Raw genomic sequence first — 21,400 nt, forward strand, 5'->3', positions numbered from 1 at the left:
GAGAAGAAATTTTGCAGGTAGCAGAGGAAAAAGGGAAAAGTCCATGCTGACATGATGTTTTTTCAGAAGCAGTGAAAAGAAAGGGCCTTGAAGGCAACCTCTGAGTTCTCCAACATCTCCTGTTGGAAGCTTTGCCCACCTTGTATTAGAAAGGGTTAGGGTTAGGGTTAGGGTTAGGAAGCACAAACAGGATTGAGGGAGAATGAAGGAAACAGGCTTCTGGAACAAGCAAGGGCTTGTGGGAGAAACAGAGGGTTCTGGGAGAAAGAAGGACTTGCAGGTCAGGTCAGAGGATTCAGGGAGAAAAGTGAGAATAAGATTGTAGGAGAAGCAAAGAGTTGTAGGAGAAGTAAGTGAGCAGACAATTCTGGGAGAAGTGTGGGATTACGGGAGAATCAAGCAACCAGAGTAGTCTGGGAGAAAGGACTGGTGGATTATGGCGGAGGATTTTGGGAGACGCAAGGGATTATGGGAGATTCAAGAGAACAGAATTCTGGGGGAAAGGATGACTTGCCAGTCAGAGCAGAGGATTCTGGGAGGAAGGTGAGAACTAGATTCTGGAAGACATAGGGATTGTGGGAGATTCAAGAGAACAGAGGGGGCTGGGGATGTGGCTCAGTGGTAGAGCACTTGCCTTACACGTGCAAGGTCCTGGGTTCCATCCTCAGCACCACATAAAAATAAAATACAGTGATTGTGTACAACTACAAAAAATAAAAGACTTCCTAATTCCAAAAAAAAAAAAAAAAAGAATTCTGGGAGAAAGGAGGACCTGCTGGTCACAGCAGAGGATTCTGGGAGGAGGGTGAGAAGATTCTGGGACATGCAAGGGGTTCTGGGAGACTGTTTTGTACAGAAGATTCTGGGAGAAAGAAGGACTTGCCGATCTGAGCAGAAAATTCTGGGAGGGGGCACTGAGGTTATAGCTCAGTGGTGGTAGAGCATTCGCCTAGCATGTGTGAGGCACTGGGTTTGAGCCTCAGCACCATATACAAACAAAAACAAATGTGTTGGGTCCATCTACAACTAAAAAAGTTTAAAAAAAAAAATTGGGGAGGTGTAAACAAAGACTCGGGGAGACGCAAGGGATTGTGGGAGATTTGAGGGAACAGGATTCTGGGAGAAAGAAGGACTTCCGGGTCAGAGCAGAGGATTCTGGGAGACACAAGGGATTGTGGGAGATTCGAGAGAACAGAGGATTCTGGGAGAAAGAAGGACTTGTGGCTCTGAGCAGAGGATTCTGGGAGGAAGGCGATTACAGGATTTGAACAGGATTCTGGGAGACACAAGAGATTGTGGGAGATTCGAGAGAACCGAGGATTCTGGGAGAAAGAAGGACTTGCGGCTCTGAGCAGAGGATTCTGGGAGGAAGGCGATTACAGGACTTGAACAGGATTCTGGGAGACGCAAGGGATTGTGGGAGATTTGAGAGAACAGAGGATTCTGGGAGAAAGAAGGACTTGCGGCTCTGAGCAGAGGATTCTGGGAGGAAGGCGATTACAGGATTTGAACAGGATTCTGGGAGATGCAAGGGATTGTGGGAGATTCTAGAGAACAGAATTCTGGGAGAAAGAAGGACTTTTGGGTCATAGAGGATTCTGGGAGGAAGGGGAGAAGAGAATTCTGGGAGACACAAGGGATTGTGGGAGATTCAAGAGAACAGGATTCTGGGATAAAGAAGGACTTCCGGGTCAGAGCAGAGGATTCTGGGAGGAAGGTTGAGAACAGGATTCTGGGACAAAGAAGGACTTCTGGGTCAGAGCAGAGGATTCTGGGAGGTGCAAGGGATTATGGGAGAATCCATTTTACAAGAATTCTGGGAGAAGGAAGGACTGGTAGGTCAGGACAGAGGGTTCTGGGAAGAAGGTATGAACAGGATTGTGAGAGAAGCAAGGGATTGTGGGAAAATCAAGCTACCAGAGGATTCTGGGAAAAAGAAGGACTCACAGGTCTTAGAGGATTCTGGGAGGAAGGTAAGAATAGGATTGAGAGAAGTAAAGGGTTGTGGGAGATTTAAGGGAACATGGTTCTGATCAAAGTAAGGAGTTGTGAGAGAAATTATAGAACAGAGAATTCTGGGAGTAAGAACAACTTATGGGTTAGAGCAGAGGATTCTGGGAGGAGGTGAGAAAAGGATTGTGGAAGAAGCAAACGGTTGTTTGAGAAAGAAGGTCTTGAAGGTCAGGGCAGAGGATTCTGGGAGGAAGGTGAGAACAGGATGATGGGAGAAGTGAGGGACTGTAGGAGAATAAAGTGAACAGCATTGTTGGGGAAGAGGGGTTGTGAGAGAAATAAGAATAAAAGATGCTGGGAGAAAGAAGGGTTGGTGGTTCATTTCAGAGGATCCTGAGAGGAATGTGAGAACAGGCTTGTGGGAGAATGAGGGAAACAGGATTCTGGGAAAAGCAAGGGGTTGTGGAGAAATAGAGAACAGGGATTGTGGGAGAAAGAAGGACTTGCAGGTCAGAGCAGAGAATTCTGGGAGAAAGGTGACTACAGGATTGTGAGAGAAGCAAGGGATTGTGGGAAAAGCAAGAAAAAAGGATTCTGGGAGAAACAAGGACGGGTGGTTTATGATAGAGAATTCTGGGAGGAAGGTGAAAGTAGGATTGTGAGAGAAGTGAGGGATTATGGGAGAAATAAAAGAACTGAGGATTTTGGAGGAAGAGGCATTGTAGGAGAAATAAAAACAGGATTGTGGGAGAAAGGAGGACTGGTGGTTTGTGGCAGAGAATTCTGGGAGGAAGGTGAGAACAGGATTGTGGAAGAAGCAAAAGGATCTAGGACAATCAAGTGTACAGAGGATTCTGGGAAAAAGAAGGACTTTCAGGTTAGAGGATTCTGGGAGGAAGGTGAGAACAGGCTTATGGGAAAAGTAAAGAGTTGCAGGAGAATTAAGGGAACAGTGGATTTTGGGAGAAGGAAAGGGTTGTGGGACAAATAAGAGAACAGGATTCTGGGAGAAAGAACTACCTGTGGATCATAACATAGGATTCTGGGAGAAAGGTGAGAACAGGATTCTGGTTAAAGTAAGAAGTTGTGGGAGAAATAATAGAGAATTCTGGGAGAAAGGACACTTATGGGTTAGAGCAGAAGATGCTGGATGGAAAGTGAAAAAGGATTGTGGGAGAAGCAAAAGGTTGTGGGAACAAGGAGGACTGAGGGTCAGGACAGAGGATTCTGGAAGGAAGGTATGAAGAGAAATACGGGAGAATAAAAGGGACAGAATTCTGGCAGAAGTAATAGGTTGTGGGAGAAATAGAAAACAGAAGATTCTGGGAGGAAGAAGGACTTGAAGGTCAGAGCAGAGAATTCTGGGAGGAAGGTGAGAACAGGATTATGGGAGAAGCAAAGTGTTGTGGGAGAAATGAGAAAAAAGGATTCTGGGAGAAAGGAGGACTGGTGGTTTATTACAAGAGGATTCTGGGAGAAAGAAGGACTTATGAGTCAGGGCAGAGGATTCTAGGAGGAAGGTGACAACAGATTTGTGGGAGAAGCAAGGAATTGTGGGAGAGTCAAGAGAACAGAGGATTCTTGGAGAAATAAGAGAACAGATAATTCTGGGAGAAAGGAGGACTGGTGGGTCAGGGCAGAGGATTCTGAGAGGAAGGTGAGAACAGGATTGTGAGGGCATTGTGGGAGAAATAAGAGAACAGATAATTCTGGGAAAGAGGAGAACTTGCCGGCCAGAGCAGAGGATTCTGGGACAAAGACGTGAACACAATAGTGGGAGAAGCAAGGGATTGTGGGAGATCAAGGGAACAAAGAATTCCAGGAGAAACAAGGGAGGGGTCATGGGATAACGAGGACACACAGGATTCTGGGAGAAGGTACTGTGGTCCAGGGCAAATGATTGCTCAATTTCTTTCTCACACAGAGGAAGCAGATTCTTGGAGAAAAGAAACAACAGATGATTGTGGACTAGAGCAGAGACTGTGGGAGAAATTAGGAGAGATCAGAGGATTGTGACAGAAGCAAAGAATTGTGGAACAGAACAAAGGATTGTGGGAAAGATGGGCACTTTGGGTATAACAGAATTATGGAAGAAACTAAGAATTGTGGGAGATAACGGGATTGTGGAGAAGCAAGGAATTGTGGGACAGGGCAGAGGACTGTGGGAAAGACGTGGATGTGGGGGCAACAATGAATTGTGTGAGATATGAGGTATTATGGAAAGACAGAATTGTTACAAGCTGAGATGGATGCAAATGCCAAATAGTCCCATGAGACGGCATAGTCCCTGGGAAATATATTTGAATGACATTGGAAGTTCCTCCACCAACAGAGAAGTAAACCACATTCTCAGATGAGAGACTAGTGACTACCAGAGACATACTGACCAGGGAAGAGTTAGAAGAACTCTTTAAAATTGTCCCCAATGGGCTGATGACTGCCCAAAGTCACACAGAAATCATTTCCAATGTGCTTAAGTGTCCTAAACAGCAAAACTTTAAAATGATTTAATTTCTGAAAGGGGGAAAAAATTATTTTTGAAGGTTTTTGTTTGTTTGTTTTTGAGCAACATATGCAAATTTTCTGTAGGGTTACCACACAAAATGGTGGGGACTGTGCCTTAGGGACAATTTGGGGTTTTTTCAATATCAAATGGGGGCTGGGGTTGTGGCTCAGTGGTAGAGTGCTCACTTTGTATCTGTGAAGCACTGGGTTTGCTCCTCAGCACCACATAAAAATAAATAAATAAACATATTGTGTCCATCTACAACTAAAAATCTATTTAAAATAAATATCAAATCGATTTTCTTAGGGACAACTTTAATTTTAATATTTCAAGGGTGACTAAATGTACACTTAAGAGCCTTAGTGCACCTTCGTATCACCTCCACTGCATACTTCTGCAGGAGATGTTGTTGATTTTTACAAACTTCTGTGTTTCCAAAAACTGACTTAACAGGCATTAGCTAACAATACATCACCGGGGTGTCTAAAATGACAACTGCCTCTTTTTTGGGGGGGTGCTGGTGGGCAGGACTGGGGATGCAACCCTGGCCTCTTATGTGGTAGGCAAGCAGTCTACTACTGAGCCACATCCCTAGCCTGATAGCTGCCATTTTAAGAGAAATTCTTTCCAAAATTAAAAATACAGTCAGTATTGTATTTTGTCTTTTTCAAAAGGCTTTCCCTACTTGCTTTCTTCTTCCACCCAGTTCTTTCAAAAAAGTATTTACATAGATTATTCTGTTACTAGAATAGAATTATTATTTTTAAAAGCTTGTTTAATTTACCCAGTACACTGTGAGATAATTAAGGGCAAAGTCTATAACCTGTGGCACCTAATTCAGAGCCTGATGGAATCCTTGGCAGTCAGCCAAAGTTGTTTAAAACACAGAGATGGGGTAGATCCATATGATGGATGGAATATTATTCAGCCAAAGAAAGAACAACATAATAATATACGTGTGCCACATGGATGAACCTTGAAAACTTTGCTAATTAGAAGAAATCAGACACAAAGGACAGATCTATGTGAAATGTCCATAAGAGGCAAATGCATAGGGACAGAAGATTACTGGTTGCCATGGCTGGGAAAGGGGAATGGGAATTAACTGTTAAGGGCCTTGGGGTTTCTTTTTGAGGTTATAAAAAATAATCCAGATTTAGATAGTGGCAGTGGTTACCCATCATTGTAAACATATCAGAAACCACTGAAGAGTACACTTTAAAAGAATGAATTTTATGTTATATGGGTTATATCTCAACTTTGTGTGTGCATCATGCTGGACTTGAACCCAGGTCCTCTGGCATGCTAGGGAAGTTCTTGCCCAATGAGCTGCAGCCTACCCCTAGCATCTTCTCAGTTCTCTCTTTGTGTGTGTGTGTGTGTGTGTGTGCGCGCACGCGCGCACGCTGGGGACTGAACCCAGGGCCTTGTGCATGCAAGGTAAGCACTACCAACTGAGCTACATCCCCAGCCCAAATCTCAGTTCTCTTAAAAAGCAAAGGAAGAGGGGGAAATCAGCATTTCTTTACAGATGAAAAGATAAGAGATCTCTAACTTTCCATGTGGAAGGAAGATACCATTGTGAAATGTCCAACTTCTCCTGTGGGAGCACTATGCAAACTCAAAGTTTGTTGTTTTTTTAGATGTCTCCTTCTCCTATTTGTTTTTCAAGATATAAATTGATGAAACAAATAGAGTTCAAATTTCAAAGAAAACCTCCTTTTCGGAAATGAAATGTGAAAGATGACACAATGTCAAAGTGAGGAGAGGGCTGGGGGTGCAGCTCAGTTACAAAGTGCTTGCCTAGCAGGCATGCATGAGGCCCTGGCTTCCATCCCCAGCACCAGGGAAAAAAATAATTTTTTTAAAAAATAAAAGGAGAAGGTAAGGCAATCCAGGAATTACTGCCCTGTTTAGTTTTCTGTTGGCTGTTCGTTTGCGTTGTGTAAAACCCTCCATATAAAAATTTCTAACTTGTGAGCACAGACCTAGGCAACAGCTTTCTCAAAAGAATGAATATGATTGATGCTGTTTGCCCATGGTGATTGGAGTGCCTGGGGCAGACTGGGATATAGTTTTTATTGTTATTTCTCTTTAGTGTTTTATTTGACTGTCAAAGATTGACTCAGCCACCTTAATCCACCAGAAAGGGAAAACCAACAAAGCCAAGTAGTTCCAGATGGCAATTTTGGGCTCATAACTCAGGTGGTATCAGTAATAGCATGCTAACAGCAATTCCAACTGGTGGGTCTGTCATCCTTAATGCACTGTGTTTACTAGATAGAAAATCCAGAGGTTGGGGGAGTGGCTCCAGGATAAAGGCTTGCCTAGCCTAGCATCCATGCGGCCCTGGATTCCATGCTCAGCTCCACAAACAAAGAACAGTCTATAAACACAAAGTACATCTGTCATAACTATAGCCTGAAGTATTTCTGTTTCCCTTCAAGGATCCCAATTATGACCAATTCTGTCTCATGGAATCAATCCATCAATTCTTCACCGTGTTTCTTTAACCCATCTTGTCACCTAAAAATGAAACTTCCTTCAAAATATTTAAATAGTAGGAATGGAAAAGAAAACAGAGCTCTTGTAGCCATTTCCAGATATCTTTCTTCAAAGTTTTCTGACTTCAAAATTCAACATTATACTTTGGTATAAAAAAGTAGCTTGGATAGCGTATTGTTTCTCTTTGGTCTCCTGTGTGTGCATGTATGTTTGTGTGCATACACTGATTCATATTGGGTAGAAGAAAGTTTTAGATTCACACTTTCAGAAAGCCTAATTTTACTTGGACATTACAAATCATTAGTTAAAACTGCATGGCTTGGGCTGGGGATGTGGCTCAAGCGGTAGCGCGCTCGCCTGGCATGCGTGCGGCCCGGGTTCGATCCTCAGCACCACATACAAACAAAGATGTTGTGTCCACTGAAAAACTAAAAAATAAATATTAAAAATTCTCTCTCAATAAATAAATAAATAAATAAAACTCCATGGCTTTCAGTGTAGTGATTTCCAAACTTATTTCCTTAACCCAAATATCTTTTTTTTCCCCACTAAAACAAAGCTTAACAAGGAAACCCTAAGACAGAGGTGTATGTTAGCAAAAATGTACTTCTTTAGTCATAATTGGAATTTTATGAAAAATAAACGTTGTAATCAATTAGAATTATAAGGACACCTCAGTTAATTCAAAACTTTCAAACTGAAATCTGAGCTGAAAGTTACCATCATGTACCAACTTGAACAATTAACACTTTCTTTGCTTTGACTTGATGGTGTCACATCTAACTTCAATGGCCACAGAGCTGACGTGCAGTAGCCTTTAAGTAATTCTCCTCTGCCATCACTGTATGGTGATCCCTTAAAGATGACAGGAGAAAGTTATTCTGAGCTCCACATTCAAATCAGTTCAGTTATTAGGTTAACTCAAGTTAATATGTGGGCAGGCTAGTATTTGGTAGTCAACACATTTGAAGTATTCAATTTAATCACAGATTCTACTGTGAGTTTTGGAATGGAATTTGAATTATTTATTAGATGCCTGAAGCATCACATCAGGGTTCCACAGAGCACAGTTTGACAATCACAGTGCTATGTGAACAGGATAAATTGGAAAAGCTGGTACTGGTTCTTTGGCTTTTTGCCCTACATGCCCCCAGTGAGCTGGACAGAGAAGTGTACCTGTAATCTAAAGAGCTCATGTCATAGCATGCATCACCTCACAGCAAAAGTATCAAAGGGTTTAAAGTGACAATTTATCACTATTCAAAATGCCATTCAGCCCAATTGGGAACCAGTTATAAAAAACACAGGCTACAGGGCTTAATAATTAAAGGAAGGGCATCATTCAAATATTAAAAGGATGGGGGGCTGACGAAATGGAAGAGTCATCATGGGCTATTGTAACACGCCCTCTGCCCCTCAGTGTTTGATAAAGGATTGACCATGGAGTTCTGGTGTGCCACACCACTCCTGCCCTGGCCTGTGGAGCGTAAGTTACCTTCTGACAGCATGCTGAGGGCCTCATCAGAAGTGTGTCCCCCAACTGGAGCCACCTTCCTGCAAGTGAGGTTTTCAGGACGCACGCAAGAGCCCACCACCTCGGCTGCTGAAGTCGTCATGGATTCCCACTGGATCACCATCTTGGGAGACTGGAGACCCATGCAGCATCCTGTCCAGCCATAGAAGGCCAGAGACAAGAGGAAGCCCTGGGCGGGATTCAGTATCCCCTGGGAGAAAAGGCAAAAAGATGCAGCAGTCAGTGGAGCAGGACAGGAAGTAGAGCCTTCAGTTGCCACATAGTGCCAAGCTCCACTCAAGCGCCCACTGGGCTGCCCTCACTCGGAACAAGTGGGTTGTTTGGTTTGGGGCAAGACTAAGATTGGCCGTAGTAGGTTCTGTATCTCCAAGGGCTGCCTGAAAATAGAGGAAGTGGGGAGAGTGCAAGGGAGAGAAGAGAAAGGATGGGTGGGGGTCAGAGAAAGAGAAGGGGAGGATGAAGAGGACCAGGAGGAGAGGAGAGGAGAGGAGAGGAAGGGGAAGGAAAGTGGGGGAGAGGAAATGCAAGCAAGGAAGGTGATAGAACCAGCCATCTTGGACCTCTGCTCCCCTGTGGCTTTCCACCTGGTGCTGCCAGGTCAGAATTTGATTCAGTCAAGGTTCTTGGGGTAACATTACTCCATAGAGCTAGCCAGAGGAGCCATGTGAAGCTCTCAGCCAAAACACACAGATCAAGAGGGCTCGTGTGGGCTTATGAAAGTCATCTCAAGTGACACTTTTCCAAATTCAGAACAACATAAATAACAATTTTGCATGGCTCAGAGCATACCTCTCTGCCAACAGCTCCTAATACACATGAAATGTGATGAAAATACGGGGGGGGGGGGGGTGTCCAGTATTTTTATACATGTTTTTATGTAATAGTAATTAATCTCAATTTTATAGGCTATATTTTCCAGTTAATACAGAGACTTCATAATCATCGTTTTTAACTTCTGGGTCACATTCAACAAGATGAAAGCCAAGGGCTGGGATATAGCTTGGTGGTAGAGTGTATACTGAGCAGATACCAGGCCCTGAGTTTAATCCCTGGCACCCCAATTTTAATTAAAAAGGAAAAAGAAAAAAACAAAATATGAAAGACCATGATTTACTTTGACATTTGGGTTTCCAATAATGCTTTAGAATTTTATATAATGCTGAGCCAGGCCTGGTGACATGTGCCTATTATCCCAGCTACTAGGGAGGCTGAGGCAGGAGGATCACAAGTTTGAAATCAGCCTGGAAAACTTAGCAAGACCCTGTCTCAAAATTTGAAAAACAGAAAGGACCAGTGGTACAGTGCTTGCCTAGCATGCACTCTGTAATTGATCCTCAGGATTAACAACAACAACAAAAAAAGATGATAAAAGTGCTGTACTACTGAGTGTATACCCCTGACTCTCTATCTTTTTAATGATAATCACTACAATGAATGAAATTTTCTCAGAAGTTCACTAAGCCAAATGTAGGTAGTCCAAGAACCTACTTGCCTCGTTGTATATTTATATAAATAAACATCATACTTCTGATTGTTCTTTTTTCCTTCCAATTTTTTTTCAAGAAGAAACTGAAATCTAGATTAGCTTACCATAATAAACCACGTGGTCTTGGCTGCATCTCTGACACGTTTCAAAGAGCCTGCATTGATATCTGGTTGCATTTCAAGGTAGAATAAAAGGCTTTCATTGATTATATTGGACAGCCAACTGTTAAAAAGACAATGGCCCACAGGTGAAGAGAACATGCCACAAAAATTCATTTTAAATGCTAAGGATCAGGGACTGATCTTTGCCACACTGTGTATGTGCCAATTCTAGGTAGAGAGCTGATCACTTCCACAGCAACCAACTGAACCAGCACACCAAGAATTTATTTAAGGAAATGTAATTCCTTCTCTCAGTCTAACACAGAGATCCACAAATCCTTCCCATGTTAACACTCAACACCACATCAACATGTAAGGTATCAAATAACCCAGAATTCAGTCTTGGTTTGAGGAGCAACCTGAAGATTTTAAGATGAAGAATTTACTTTGACATTTCACACTGAAATTTTAAAATGTTACTCTTGGGGGGGTCAGTGAAGTTTGAAACAGTGATCTAAGTGTATTTTTACTGGGAGGTAATTTCTGCCTCTCCTAGGAGCATGTCCAAACAAATCCCTTCATATCAGGTAGATTATTAACACCACAAGGCTTGCTCTGACTGAGAAAGTATTTATTCACCACATTACAGGGTGTTACCATTCCAATTTTTTTTTTTTTTTGTGGTGGGGATTGAACCCAGGGCCTTGTGCATGCAAGGCTCCAATTTTTTTTTTTTTGCATTGGTTATAAGTCTATTTTCAAAGCATCCATCTGAAACATTTGGGTAGGATACCAGACATGGAGAATCTCAGCAAAAGAAATTAGCTAAGCCTTTCTATCCAGCTTTGACTGAGCTGAATCTTTACACTGGAGATGTGTCCTCACCCCTCTATCGCACACAGGAATTCTGGTGTCAAAAACAAGGCCAATGGGTGCATTTAAAATGCATGGGGCTGGAGATATAGCTCAGTTGGTAGAATGCTTGCCTCACACGCACGTGGCCCAGGGTTAAATTCCTAGCACCACAAATAAACAAACAAACGTTACCACCTCCCTCATTTTGGTTAATCCCAGAATCTCAGTAAGGGGTTACGCACAGTTGTTTCAAAATTAAACTCGGAACCTCTTATTCTTGGGGCTTTATGCCTAAATCAAGTAAATATTTTCAGTTTTTGCCACAAATTCAGAATTCCAGACTTGCTCAGAGATGTCCCTTCCAGATGCTTCCCTTAAGAACTCACAGGTCACAAATGGAAGAGAAAAATGGTAAGTAGTTTGCAAATCCCATCCCACTGGCAATTAAAAAAAAAAATAGTTACCAAGCGATTAAAACCAGCATTATTTTGAAAAACCGGATCTTGATCACAGCTCCCATTCGCCTCTCGTTCTCTGTGTAAATGCCCTGTCTTCCTTTCAGTAAAGAGGCCACTGTGAAGAGCACAGGGGAATGACATACTTACTGTGTTCATCATTCTTATTTATTTCATAACAGAGAAGGGCATCAAAGCAGGTGTGAGCCCATAAACAAGGCCAGAAGATCTAAAGCGAAGCAAGTTATTGACGTCACCCTCCCAGCTACCCATGTGAAGTCCTTATAGGATCCAAGGAATATGTATTTTAAATAACTTGAGATTTACTGTATGCCCATTCCCTTTAGTCAGCTTCCTCTGATGTTAACATCAAACACAACACAGGATACTTGTCACAACTAAGAAAATAACACTGATACATTAGGAACTAAACTTCCAATTTTATTGGATTTTACTAGTTCAGGTATTTTTTTTCTTTTTTATAAAATAAGGCACTTATTATTTTAAAATGTTGAAAATTTAACATTTCTTCTTAGAAACAGGTTAGAACACCTACAAAAAAGTTTGGAGAATAATTAAATAGAGCTGGGTGCAGAGGCACAGACCTGAAATCCCAGAGACTCAAGAGGCTGAGACAGGAGGATTGCAAGTTTGAAGCTAGGCTCAGCAACTTACTGAGGCACTAAGCAATTTAGTAAGAGTCTGCCTCAAAAAAATATAAAAAATAAAAAGGACTGGGGATGTGGTTCAGTGACTAAATGTTTCTGGATTCAATCCCTAGTGCAAAGTGTGTGTGTGTGTGTGTGTATATTTTTAATTAATGGCTGAAGGTTTAGCTTAGGGGTAGAATACTTGCCTAGCATGTGCTAGGCCCTGGGTTCAGTCCGTAGCACCACTAAAAAAAAAAAAAAAAAAAAAAGAATCGTCAGTGGTCCCTCCCACAAAGACAACCACTGCTACCACTGCCGTATATTTCGTTTTTGTTCTTGTTTTGCAGGACTGATAAGTGAACCCAGGGTCTCATGCATCCTAGGTAAGCACTCTACCACTGGGCTTCCACCTGCAACCCCCACAGTGTATTTCTTTTCAATGTTTTTTAAGTCATTTTTTTTTTGTGTGTTCCATATAAGCAAGTCATTATACAATTTTGAAAAAATAAATTCTCTTATTTAATGCACTATATTTAAATGCACATAGGAAAAGACTCTTCCAAAGAATAAAAGATGTTATTAAAAAGTGCTACAATCAGGAGCTTCCCCCTTTCGTTAAGGTGGACTTCCTCACTCCAACTCTGCCCTTGAGAGATCCAAGGCAGCCTGAGTAGGTGGGCACTCTCTCCAGGTCACGCTTTCTTGAGGAGACGACAGGGCCGGAATGCAGGTTCCCAGTCCTGGCCCAGGGTCTCTCTGGGTACTCGCTACATTCCGCTGATCTAGTTTTTACCCCATCCCAAATGACTCATTTCCTGTGCTCCACTTCCTGTTTCCTGCCTGTCTGAGAACTGGCATAGGCCAAGTGCATTATGTGAGTGTCTGGACTAGGCCAAGTGCATTATGGGAGTGTCTGGACTAGGCCAAGTGCATTATGGGAGTGTCTGGACTAGGCCAAGTGCATTATGGGAGTGTCTGGACTAGGCCAAGTGCATTATGGGAGTGTCTGGACTAGGCCAAGTGCATTATGGGAGTGTCTAGACCTCTCTGTCCATGCCTCATCCCTTCCCGGATCCACTTCACTCTCCTGCTCCTGTCTCACCTCTGCAGTTTTCCAAGGCCACCTTCAGAGCCTACAAGCGTGCCAAGGGCAGACCCAGGATGAGCTTCACACAAAAGTGAAAAATCAGCTAGTCCTGGCCTTAAGCTAACAAACATTGGCAAACATGTAGTGCTCAACTAAGTGTGCTTTCTGCTCAGTTTTTCTTACTAAACCTGTTCACTGTCTCCATCTGTATTCTGCTTATGTCTCTGGAGGATGATGAGTGAGGTCCATTGTCCTGGATCATTCCAGAAGGACAACATGTTATCATCTCAGCCCAAGAGATGCAGCTATACCCCATGGCCTTGTACCCAGAGAACTTCCCTGCTACTTACCTGCTGTCACTGTCTTTTGGAACAAGACAGGGTTAGCTACCAGAACGAGCAGTAGTGGCAGGTACGTGGTGATATAGTGTGGGATGGCATGGTCAAGGCCTCTCTCACACCTGAGGGAGGAACAGCAAATCATTCTTCTTGAAAGAAAAGCTTTGGCTGGAATATACCCACTTATCTGCAGGCTGAGATAAGAGGATAAGAACAACAAAAAAGAAATGCATAAATCTGCCCAGACTCTGAAAGAAATCAGACTCGTTTCTCATGTCCAAGAAGAAGCAATAAATTTCAGGAGACTCAGGGAGATTGTTCATGTTTCTGTCCTATAAATAGGAGAGCCTCTGAACCTTTCCAGTGGGGGCAGCTTTTAAAGATCACTACTGGTCCAGGCATGGTGACGCAGGCCTGTAATCCCAGCAACTCAAGAGGCTGGGGCTGGGGGATTGCAAGCTTAAGGCTGGCCTCAGCAACTTTGTGAGAACCTAAGCAACTTATGGAGACCCTGTCTCAAAACAAAAAAATAAAAAGGGTTGGGGATGTGGTTAAGTGCCCCTGGGTTCGATACTCAGTACAAAAACAAACAAACAAACAAAAAACCCTACTGGAAGAGGTAAGAAAGGAAAAGAAATCTGGGATGGTAGATGATTCTTTGCACTAGGTCTCTTCAAAGGGAAAACACAATTTAGAGACAAAAGCACTAATTAGCTAGTTAGGTTTTGAGTACTTACTACATAATCTCAGCTAATAACATGAAAAAAATCCAGTCCTTGTCCTTGATCTATTCAAATGTATGACCTTCATATGTCAAAGGAAATTCCTTCTCACATTAGGAGTAACAACCAACTCTTCAGTGGTTCTTTTCAGGGAAAAGGACTAGGATTTCTACTGATGAGTCATAAGCATCATGAGTCACCATAGGACATGGTGGTAAGAGGAGGTGGTGAAAGCCATTGATATGTTACCAATAGGGACCATCAACTAAGATACACAGAAAGTCAATGAGAGAAGAATGGCACAGAGGAAATGATAAATGAAGAAAGGGGACAGAGGATGCCTGAGGCCCAATCAGAGAGAGGCAGAAGTGTCCCTGTGGCCATGGAAGTTACCATCATAAAAATGAAAATGCTCTTAATACTTAACATTAATATTTGTGTGGTGGTCAAACACCTTACCAGGCTCCACATGGTGTGGACAGACTCTAGGGAAGTATGGGAAGCAGGAGAGGAGTGGGAGTGGCAGATTCCATTGCAAAGATGGAAATCAAATGGCCAATGAGAGAGTGAGGATGTGGCTACAAGAATGCCAAGAGGTCTGCACTGCAGGATGTGAGGACTAAGAGATGATGATCTCTTAATGATGATTAAGGTGTCACACACCTGTGATCCCAGCCACTTGGGAGGCTGAGGCAGGAGGATTGCAAGTTCAAGGCTAGCCTCAGCAACATAGCAAGATCTTGCCTCAAAATTTAAAAAATGAAAAAGACTGGGGATATAGCTCAGTGGTAAAGCATTCCTGGGTTCTATCCCGGGTACTCCCTGCAGCCCCCTAAAAAGGAAGAGAGATAGCCATTTACAGATTAAGACGCTTAGATCAGGTGGCCTCCTGGAGCCCATAGGAGCACCTCAGGGTTCCCTGTGAGCCAGCCCTGTAGCAGTGGTGCCCTCAGGCTCCAAGGTAATTTTTCTAGAAGTCACCAGGGTCCCACAGGTGAAGGCAAGTAAAAGAAACTCCCTTTCCTATTAAGATCCTTCTGTTAGAACAGCTGTGACACTGTGTCTGTCCTTTTGAAGTTCCCCGTGAAAAGTGACCATACCAGGCTTCCACACATTCTGGACAGAGTCTGGACTCCCATTCTGGGAGTCGGGAAGCAGGAGAGAGCTAGCTAGCTCTCTGTCAATATCCACAGTTGACAAGGTAACACCAATTTGAGATGTCTGAGTAGCTGTGAGAAGTCAAAAAACTGGGGAGGAATGACTAACACCATGAGTCAACAAATTTTTTATATAAAGAGAGATAATAAAGCCAGGTGGGGTGGCACATGCCTATAATCCCAGCTACTTGGAGGCTGAGGCTGGCAAGTTTGAGGCCATACTCAGCAACTTGGCAAGACCCTGACTCAAAAAAGGGCTGGAAATGTAGCTCAGTGGTAGAGTCCCCATGGAATCAATCCCCAGTACCACAGGAAAAAAAAAATTTCTTTTTCTTCAGTTTCATAGGGCACACCATGGTCTCTTGCAACTACTCAATTCTGATTATATCACAAAAGCAGTCACAGTTGGAACATAAATAAATGGGTGTGGCTGTGTCCCAGTAAAATTTCATTTAAAATAACCAGCCAGACGTGATTGCACAAACCTGTAATCCCAGTGAACCAGGAGGCTGAGATAGGAGGATGGCAAGTTTGAAGCCAGCCTCCTCAATTTAATGAGAGTCTGTCTCAAAACAAAAAACATAAAAAGGGCTGGGAAGGTAGTTCCAGGGACAATGCACTACTGGATTCAATCCCCAGTACCCAAAATTAAAATATAATAAAATGAAAACAGGTCAAGGGCCAGATTTGTCCTAAAGGCTATACTACGATGATCTGTGTGTGACCTACAGAACCCTAAAATCACAAAAAGACACTAACCACCTGTTTTCCAGTGGAAGTGAGAGCCTGCATCCTTGGTTGGTCTTTGAGACCTTGCAAATGATGGCACTGCTGGGATTTTAAATGAGGAAATGCCTGAGACAATTCCAGAACCACATTCCTCTGCATCTGTGTTCAGGGTAGCCAAGAGCATAGGATGGGAGAGGCATAGAGCCAGCTTCCAGAAGCTTCCCTTGCCTCGGCCACATCACTTCGAACTCATCCTCAGAACGTTAAACTCGCCTGATCTTTCAGTATTAAAGAACAGGTGTGAGGAAGCTATGGCAAGATGGAAGGGGCTGTCCCTGCATCTTTCTAGTTACGAGGAGGGGTATAATCTGCGCATGCACGCTGTATGCTCAGGCACCCACCCACCCAAATGAGAAAGACAGACCCAGGGGAAAGATCTGGGGAGCAAGGATGCAGTGAGCACACCGTCTCTCAGCTAGATGGGTCTGTGAGTGTGGCCTCTCGGGGCCAAGAGGAGGGGCTGAGCGCCAAGGCCCCCACTGTGTGAGTCAGACCGGCTCATTTTCTATAAGAACTGGGCCACTGAGGCTTACCTGGACACAGAGGGGTAGTACAGCATGACAGCTCCCTCTGCACAGAGCAGGAGGGCCAGGCCCCAGGCCATGATGTGGTACCACACGATGGTGCTAGGAGAGAAGCAGAACAGGGTGGCACTGCTCAGAGGAGGACAAAGGGGCCTGGCAAAGACACTACCAGACTAGCCACCAGGCCAGCTTCTGAACCAGGAAAGGTAGGAGCAAAACCACCCTCCACAGAGGTATAGTGCTGCCAAGGGCACCAATGTGTGTGCTTATTTTTCAGTTGAGGTGAAATTGACATAATATAACATCAACTATTTAAAGAGAACAACCCAGGGACACTTAGGAAATTCACAATGTGGTTCAATTGTTCTAGAACATTTTATCAGACCCAGAAGGGAACCTCGTTCCCATTAGCAGTCACTCCCCATTCCCTCCAGCCCACAGTCCCTGACAGTCACCGATCTGCTTTGCTTTTATGAATCCGGCTGTTGTAGACATGTCACAGCTTCATTTCTTTTTATGACTGAATAATATGAATAGACCACATTTTGTTTATCCATTCATCCATCAGTGGATGTTCTGGTTGAATACTGCTACTCCGAACATGCACATAAAACTATTTGAGTTCCTATTTTCAATTCTCTGGGGTTGTATACCTAGAAGTGGAATTGCTGAGTTATGTGGTATTTTTGTATTTATGTTTTTCTTTTTTTTTTTTTTTCCTTTCTTTCTTTCCCAGTGCATGGGATGGATCCCAGGGCCTTGCCCATGCCAGCCACGTGCTCTACCATTGAGCTACACGCCCAGCCTCTCTCTGCTTAATTTTATCAGAAACCAGAGTCTCCACATCTTTGCCAACAGTTTTTGTTTTTCCACTTTTTTTTTTTTAATAGGATCTCACCATTTGCTCTGGCTGGCACCAAACTCTGGGGCTCAAAACAGTTCTCCTGCCTCAGACTCCTGAGTAGCTTGGACTACAGATGTACATCACCTTGCCTGGCTTCAAGTTTGGTTGCTGCTGTTCTCATGGGAATGGCTGCTATTTTTGAGACTTGGCTAAGTTGGCCCCACTCTCCATAAAATCATAGAATAGGTTAAGTCCAACTATAGTACCCTTCAGGGACAGTACTGTTCAGTTCTCATCAGCTCTGGTCTGAATACTTGGATCCCCACAAAATTCCTGGGTTGAAATCCTAACCCCAAAGGTGTGGCATTATAAAGTGGGGTCTTTGGAGAACTAATGAAGTCACAAGAGTAGAGACTTTATGGATAGGATTATTGCCTTTTATGAAGGAGGCCTAGGAGCTCCCTGCCCCCTCCACCATGTGAGGACAGTGAGAAGTGGCCATCTATGAACCAGGAAGAACATGTACCAAACATTGAATCTGCCATACCTTGACCTTGGACTTCCAGCCTCCAGGACTATAAGAAATATTCTGTGTGTGTATGTGTGTGTGTGTGTGTAGGAATGCCAGAGACTAAACCCAGGGGCACTCTATCTCTGAGCTACATCCACAGACCTTTTTATTTTTGAGACAGGGACTTATTAAATTGCCCAAGTTGGCTTCAAACTTATGATTCTCCTGCCTCAGTCTCCTGAGTCACTTGGAGTTATAGATCTGTGCCACCATACCTGGCTTAAGAAATGCGTCTCTTACTGTTTGTAAGTCACTTTGTGGCATTTTGTTATAGCAGCCCAGATAGACTGAGACATTATATTGACCAATCTTCTATTACTATAACAAATATCTGAGATAATGAATTTATAAAGAAGAAAGATTGCATGGCATGGTGGCTTATGCCTTTAATCCTAGATTCTGAAGAGGTGAAGGCAGGAATATCTCAATTTTGAGGCCAGCCTGGGCGACTTAGCCAGACCCTGTCTCAAAAGTAAAAATAATAAAAAGGCTTGGGAATGTGGCTCAGTGGTAGAGGACCTCTGGGTTCAATGCCCAGTACTGGACCAAAGAAATTAGAGAGAGGTTGTATTTTGGCTCACAGTTTTAGAGTTTTCAGCCTGTGATTGGTTGTGCTTGTTGCTTTGAGCATATCATGGTAGGAGCAGGGTAGAGTAAAGCCACTTATTTCTTGGTCAAGAAGCAAAAGAGAGAAAGAGGAAGGTGATAGGATCCCACTGTCTCCTTCAAGGGCATGACCCCAATGACCTAAAGACCTGCCAGTAGGCCCCACCTCTTAAATTTCCACCACCTCCCAATAGCGCCAAGCTGTGGGTCAAGCCTTGGGATACCCGGGCCTTTGGGTGACAATTAAGATCCAAGCTATAACATCCACCATCTCAGGGGCATGGTACACAAGCCTTGTCCTCCCAATCCTCCATCCCCAACAACCTCCCCTCTTATTCACCCTGTACCCCGACTCCAGGGAGAGACCTGAGGTTGTACAGGTCCCCTGAGGTTGTCCCATCCCTGAATCCAAACATCCAGGTGACTACTAATAGCATTTCCTTAGCAAAACCCACTACTCAGAGCCTTGGGTGGCTTTTCCCGGTCATGTGAACAATATTGCCCTCTGTGGCCTGCCCTTGCCACTGTGGTAAAGGCCAGGTGGACCTCAGGCCATGTTGTTCCCTGACACTTACACTATTGCCCAAGGCAGGCTGGCCATCCCTGGTCCTCCACCCACTTTTCCCATCAGACTGGCCTTGGCCTGCATGCCCACCTGTCTTGAGGCACTGTAAGGGGCACAGTAAGTTTAAGAGCAGTAAGGAGACCCCAGAAATTGACCAGCATCCTATTAACAGTGAAACTCAAGAAACACAGCCACTCTTGAATCTTCATTTGACTGCAACTTTTTTTTTTTTTGGGGGGGGTACTGGGGATTAAACCCAGGGGTACTTAACCACTGAACCACACCCCAGTCCCTTTTATTGTTTATTTTGAGACAGGGTCTTCCTAAGTTGTTCAGGCTAGCCTCGAACTTAAAATCCTCCTGCCTCAGCCTTCTGCAATGCAATATTCTGTAGAGAACAGGAATGGCCAGTGATAGCATAAGCTTCGTTTACTCTTAAGCTGTATGATGGATATCAGGTATGTGCAAAGGGAAGGTCCACTTAAAAGGAATGAGGTGCTGATATCTGCTACAACATCGATGAACTTTGCAGACATTGTATCAAGTGAAATAAGCCAGACACAAAAAGGCCACAGAGTGCCTGATTCCCTTTATGTGGGGAATGATGGATAATGGGTACAGAGTTTCTTATGGTGGTGGTAGAAATGTTCTGGAATTAGTAGTTGTACTGATTGATGTATTATTTTTGTGAATGTCTTAAAAGCCACTGACTTAGGGGCTGGGGCTGTAGTTCAGTGGCAGAGCACTTGCCTTGCATGCATGAGGCCCTGGGTTCGATCCTCAGCACCACATAAAAATAAATAAAATAAAGGCATTCTGTCAATCTGCAACTACAAAAAATAAAACAGAAAAAGAAAAAGAAAAGCCACTGACCTGCACATTTTTAAAGGATGATTATTTTGGTATGACAATTACATGTCAATTAAAAGAGTATCATGGAGATTGGGTTTGTGTCTCAGTGTAGAGTACTCGCCTAGCATGTGACAGGCACTGGGTTCGATCCTCAGCTCCACATAAAAATAAATAAAGGTATTTTGTCCATCTACAATTAAAAAAATATTAAAAAGAGTATCTTGGAGTTTCATCAAGATGATGTCTCACTCAACATTCACTGGCTAAGTGTTCCCTGAGTGTCTAGAGAGGCACAGAAAGTGCTAAGAATGAAACAAAGTTTCTCCACAGCCCTGACGTGGAAGCTAGGCACAGAGGCTGGGATGCAGAAGAGTTTACATAAAATGAAGGTTGGACCCAAGAGACAAAACTATGTTTATAAGTTAAGGTGCCAACACTTACGTTAGCTGGGGCAGGGGTCCTCAAAAATATCTCTATCCTAATCTTCAGCATCTATGATAGTGTTGCTATATATGGCAAGACACTTTGCAGATGTGATTAAATGAAGGACTTTTGAGATGGGAAGATTATCCTAGATATAGGCGTCCTGGATAAATAACCACATGAATCCATAAAGGCAGAGAATCTTGGGCTAGGGGTGCAGCTCAGCAGTAGAGTACTTGCTAGCATGTGTGAGGCCCTGGGTTCTATCCCCAGGATCATAGGAAGAAAAAAAGGCAGATAATCTTTACCATCTGCAAAGAACTAGAGAGATGGGAGTTTAGAGTCTTATTCACCATTACTGGCTTTGAAGATGGCAGAAGTAGCCACAGGCTAAGGAAGTGGGGCCACAGACTAAGGAAGCTGGGAGGTCAGTGTGACTGGAACAGAGACTGTGAATGAGAGAATGGACAGAGGGTGTCCACAGGACTGTGTCAGTTTTATTCTAAGTATGATAAGAATCCACCAGAAGATTCTTTTCATTTTTTTTCTAAAAATATATGTATTGCAACAAGATAAAACTTAAAAAGCGGAATCTTAGAGGCAGGATGTTGCTCAGTGGTAGCAGGCATGAGACACAGTTTCATTCCCAGCATTGCCCAAAAAAAAAAAAAAAAAAAAAAAAAAAAAGCTGAACATGGAAAACAAAACAAGACTCAGTAAAGAATGGAGGGTAGTTTTGGGAAAAAAATTATCCAATCCCTGTGACTCCAAAGTTTCTGGGGGAGATGATAGAAAGTGAGGTCAAGGGACTATTCTTGGTTGTGTCTGGTTTCTCTGTACTGAATCTCAGACCTGTGAGTGAGTCCAACTGGATCTG

The 21,400-nt window shown here is 43.3% G+C and overlaps 1 protein-coding gene across 1 annotated transcript in view; it reads right to left on the bottom strand.

Annotated features, from left to right (window-relative positions):
* Gpr143 (G protein-coupled receptor 143) overlaps positions 1-21,400 on the bottom strand; it is a 34,955-nt gene that overhangs the window by 2,972 nt on the left and 10,583 nt on the right. The window contains 5 exon segments of the mRNA XM_071606666.1: positions 8,460-8,688; positions 10,089-10,206; positions 11,405-11,513; positions 13,483-13,592; positions 16,672-16,764. Of these exon segments, the coding sequence (XP_071462767.1) occupies positions 8,460-8,688; positions 10,089-10,206; positions 11,405-11,513; positions 13,483-13,592; positions 16,672-16,764 (659 nt within the window).

The sequence above is a fragment of the Marmota flaviventris genome, chromosome X (genome assembly GCF_047511675.1).
Source record: "Marmota flaviventris isolate mMarFla1 chromosome X, mMarFla1.hap1, whole genome shotgun sequence".
NCBI lineage: Eukaryota > Metazoa > Chordata > Mammalia > Rodentia > Sciuridae > Marmota > Marmota flaviventris.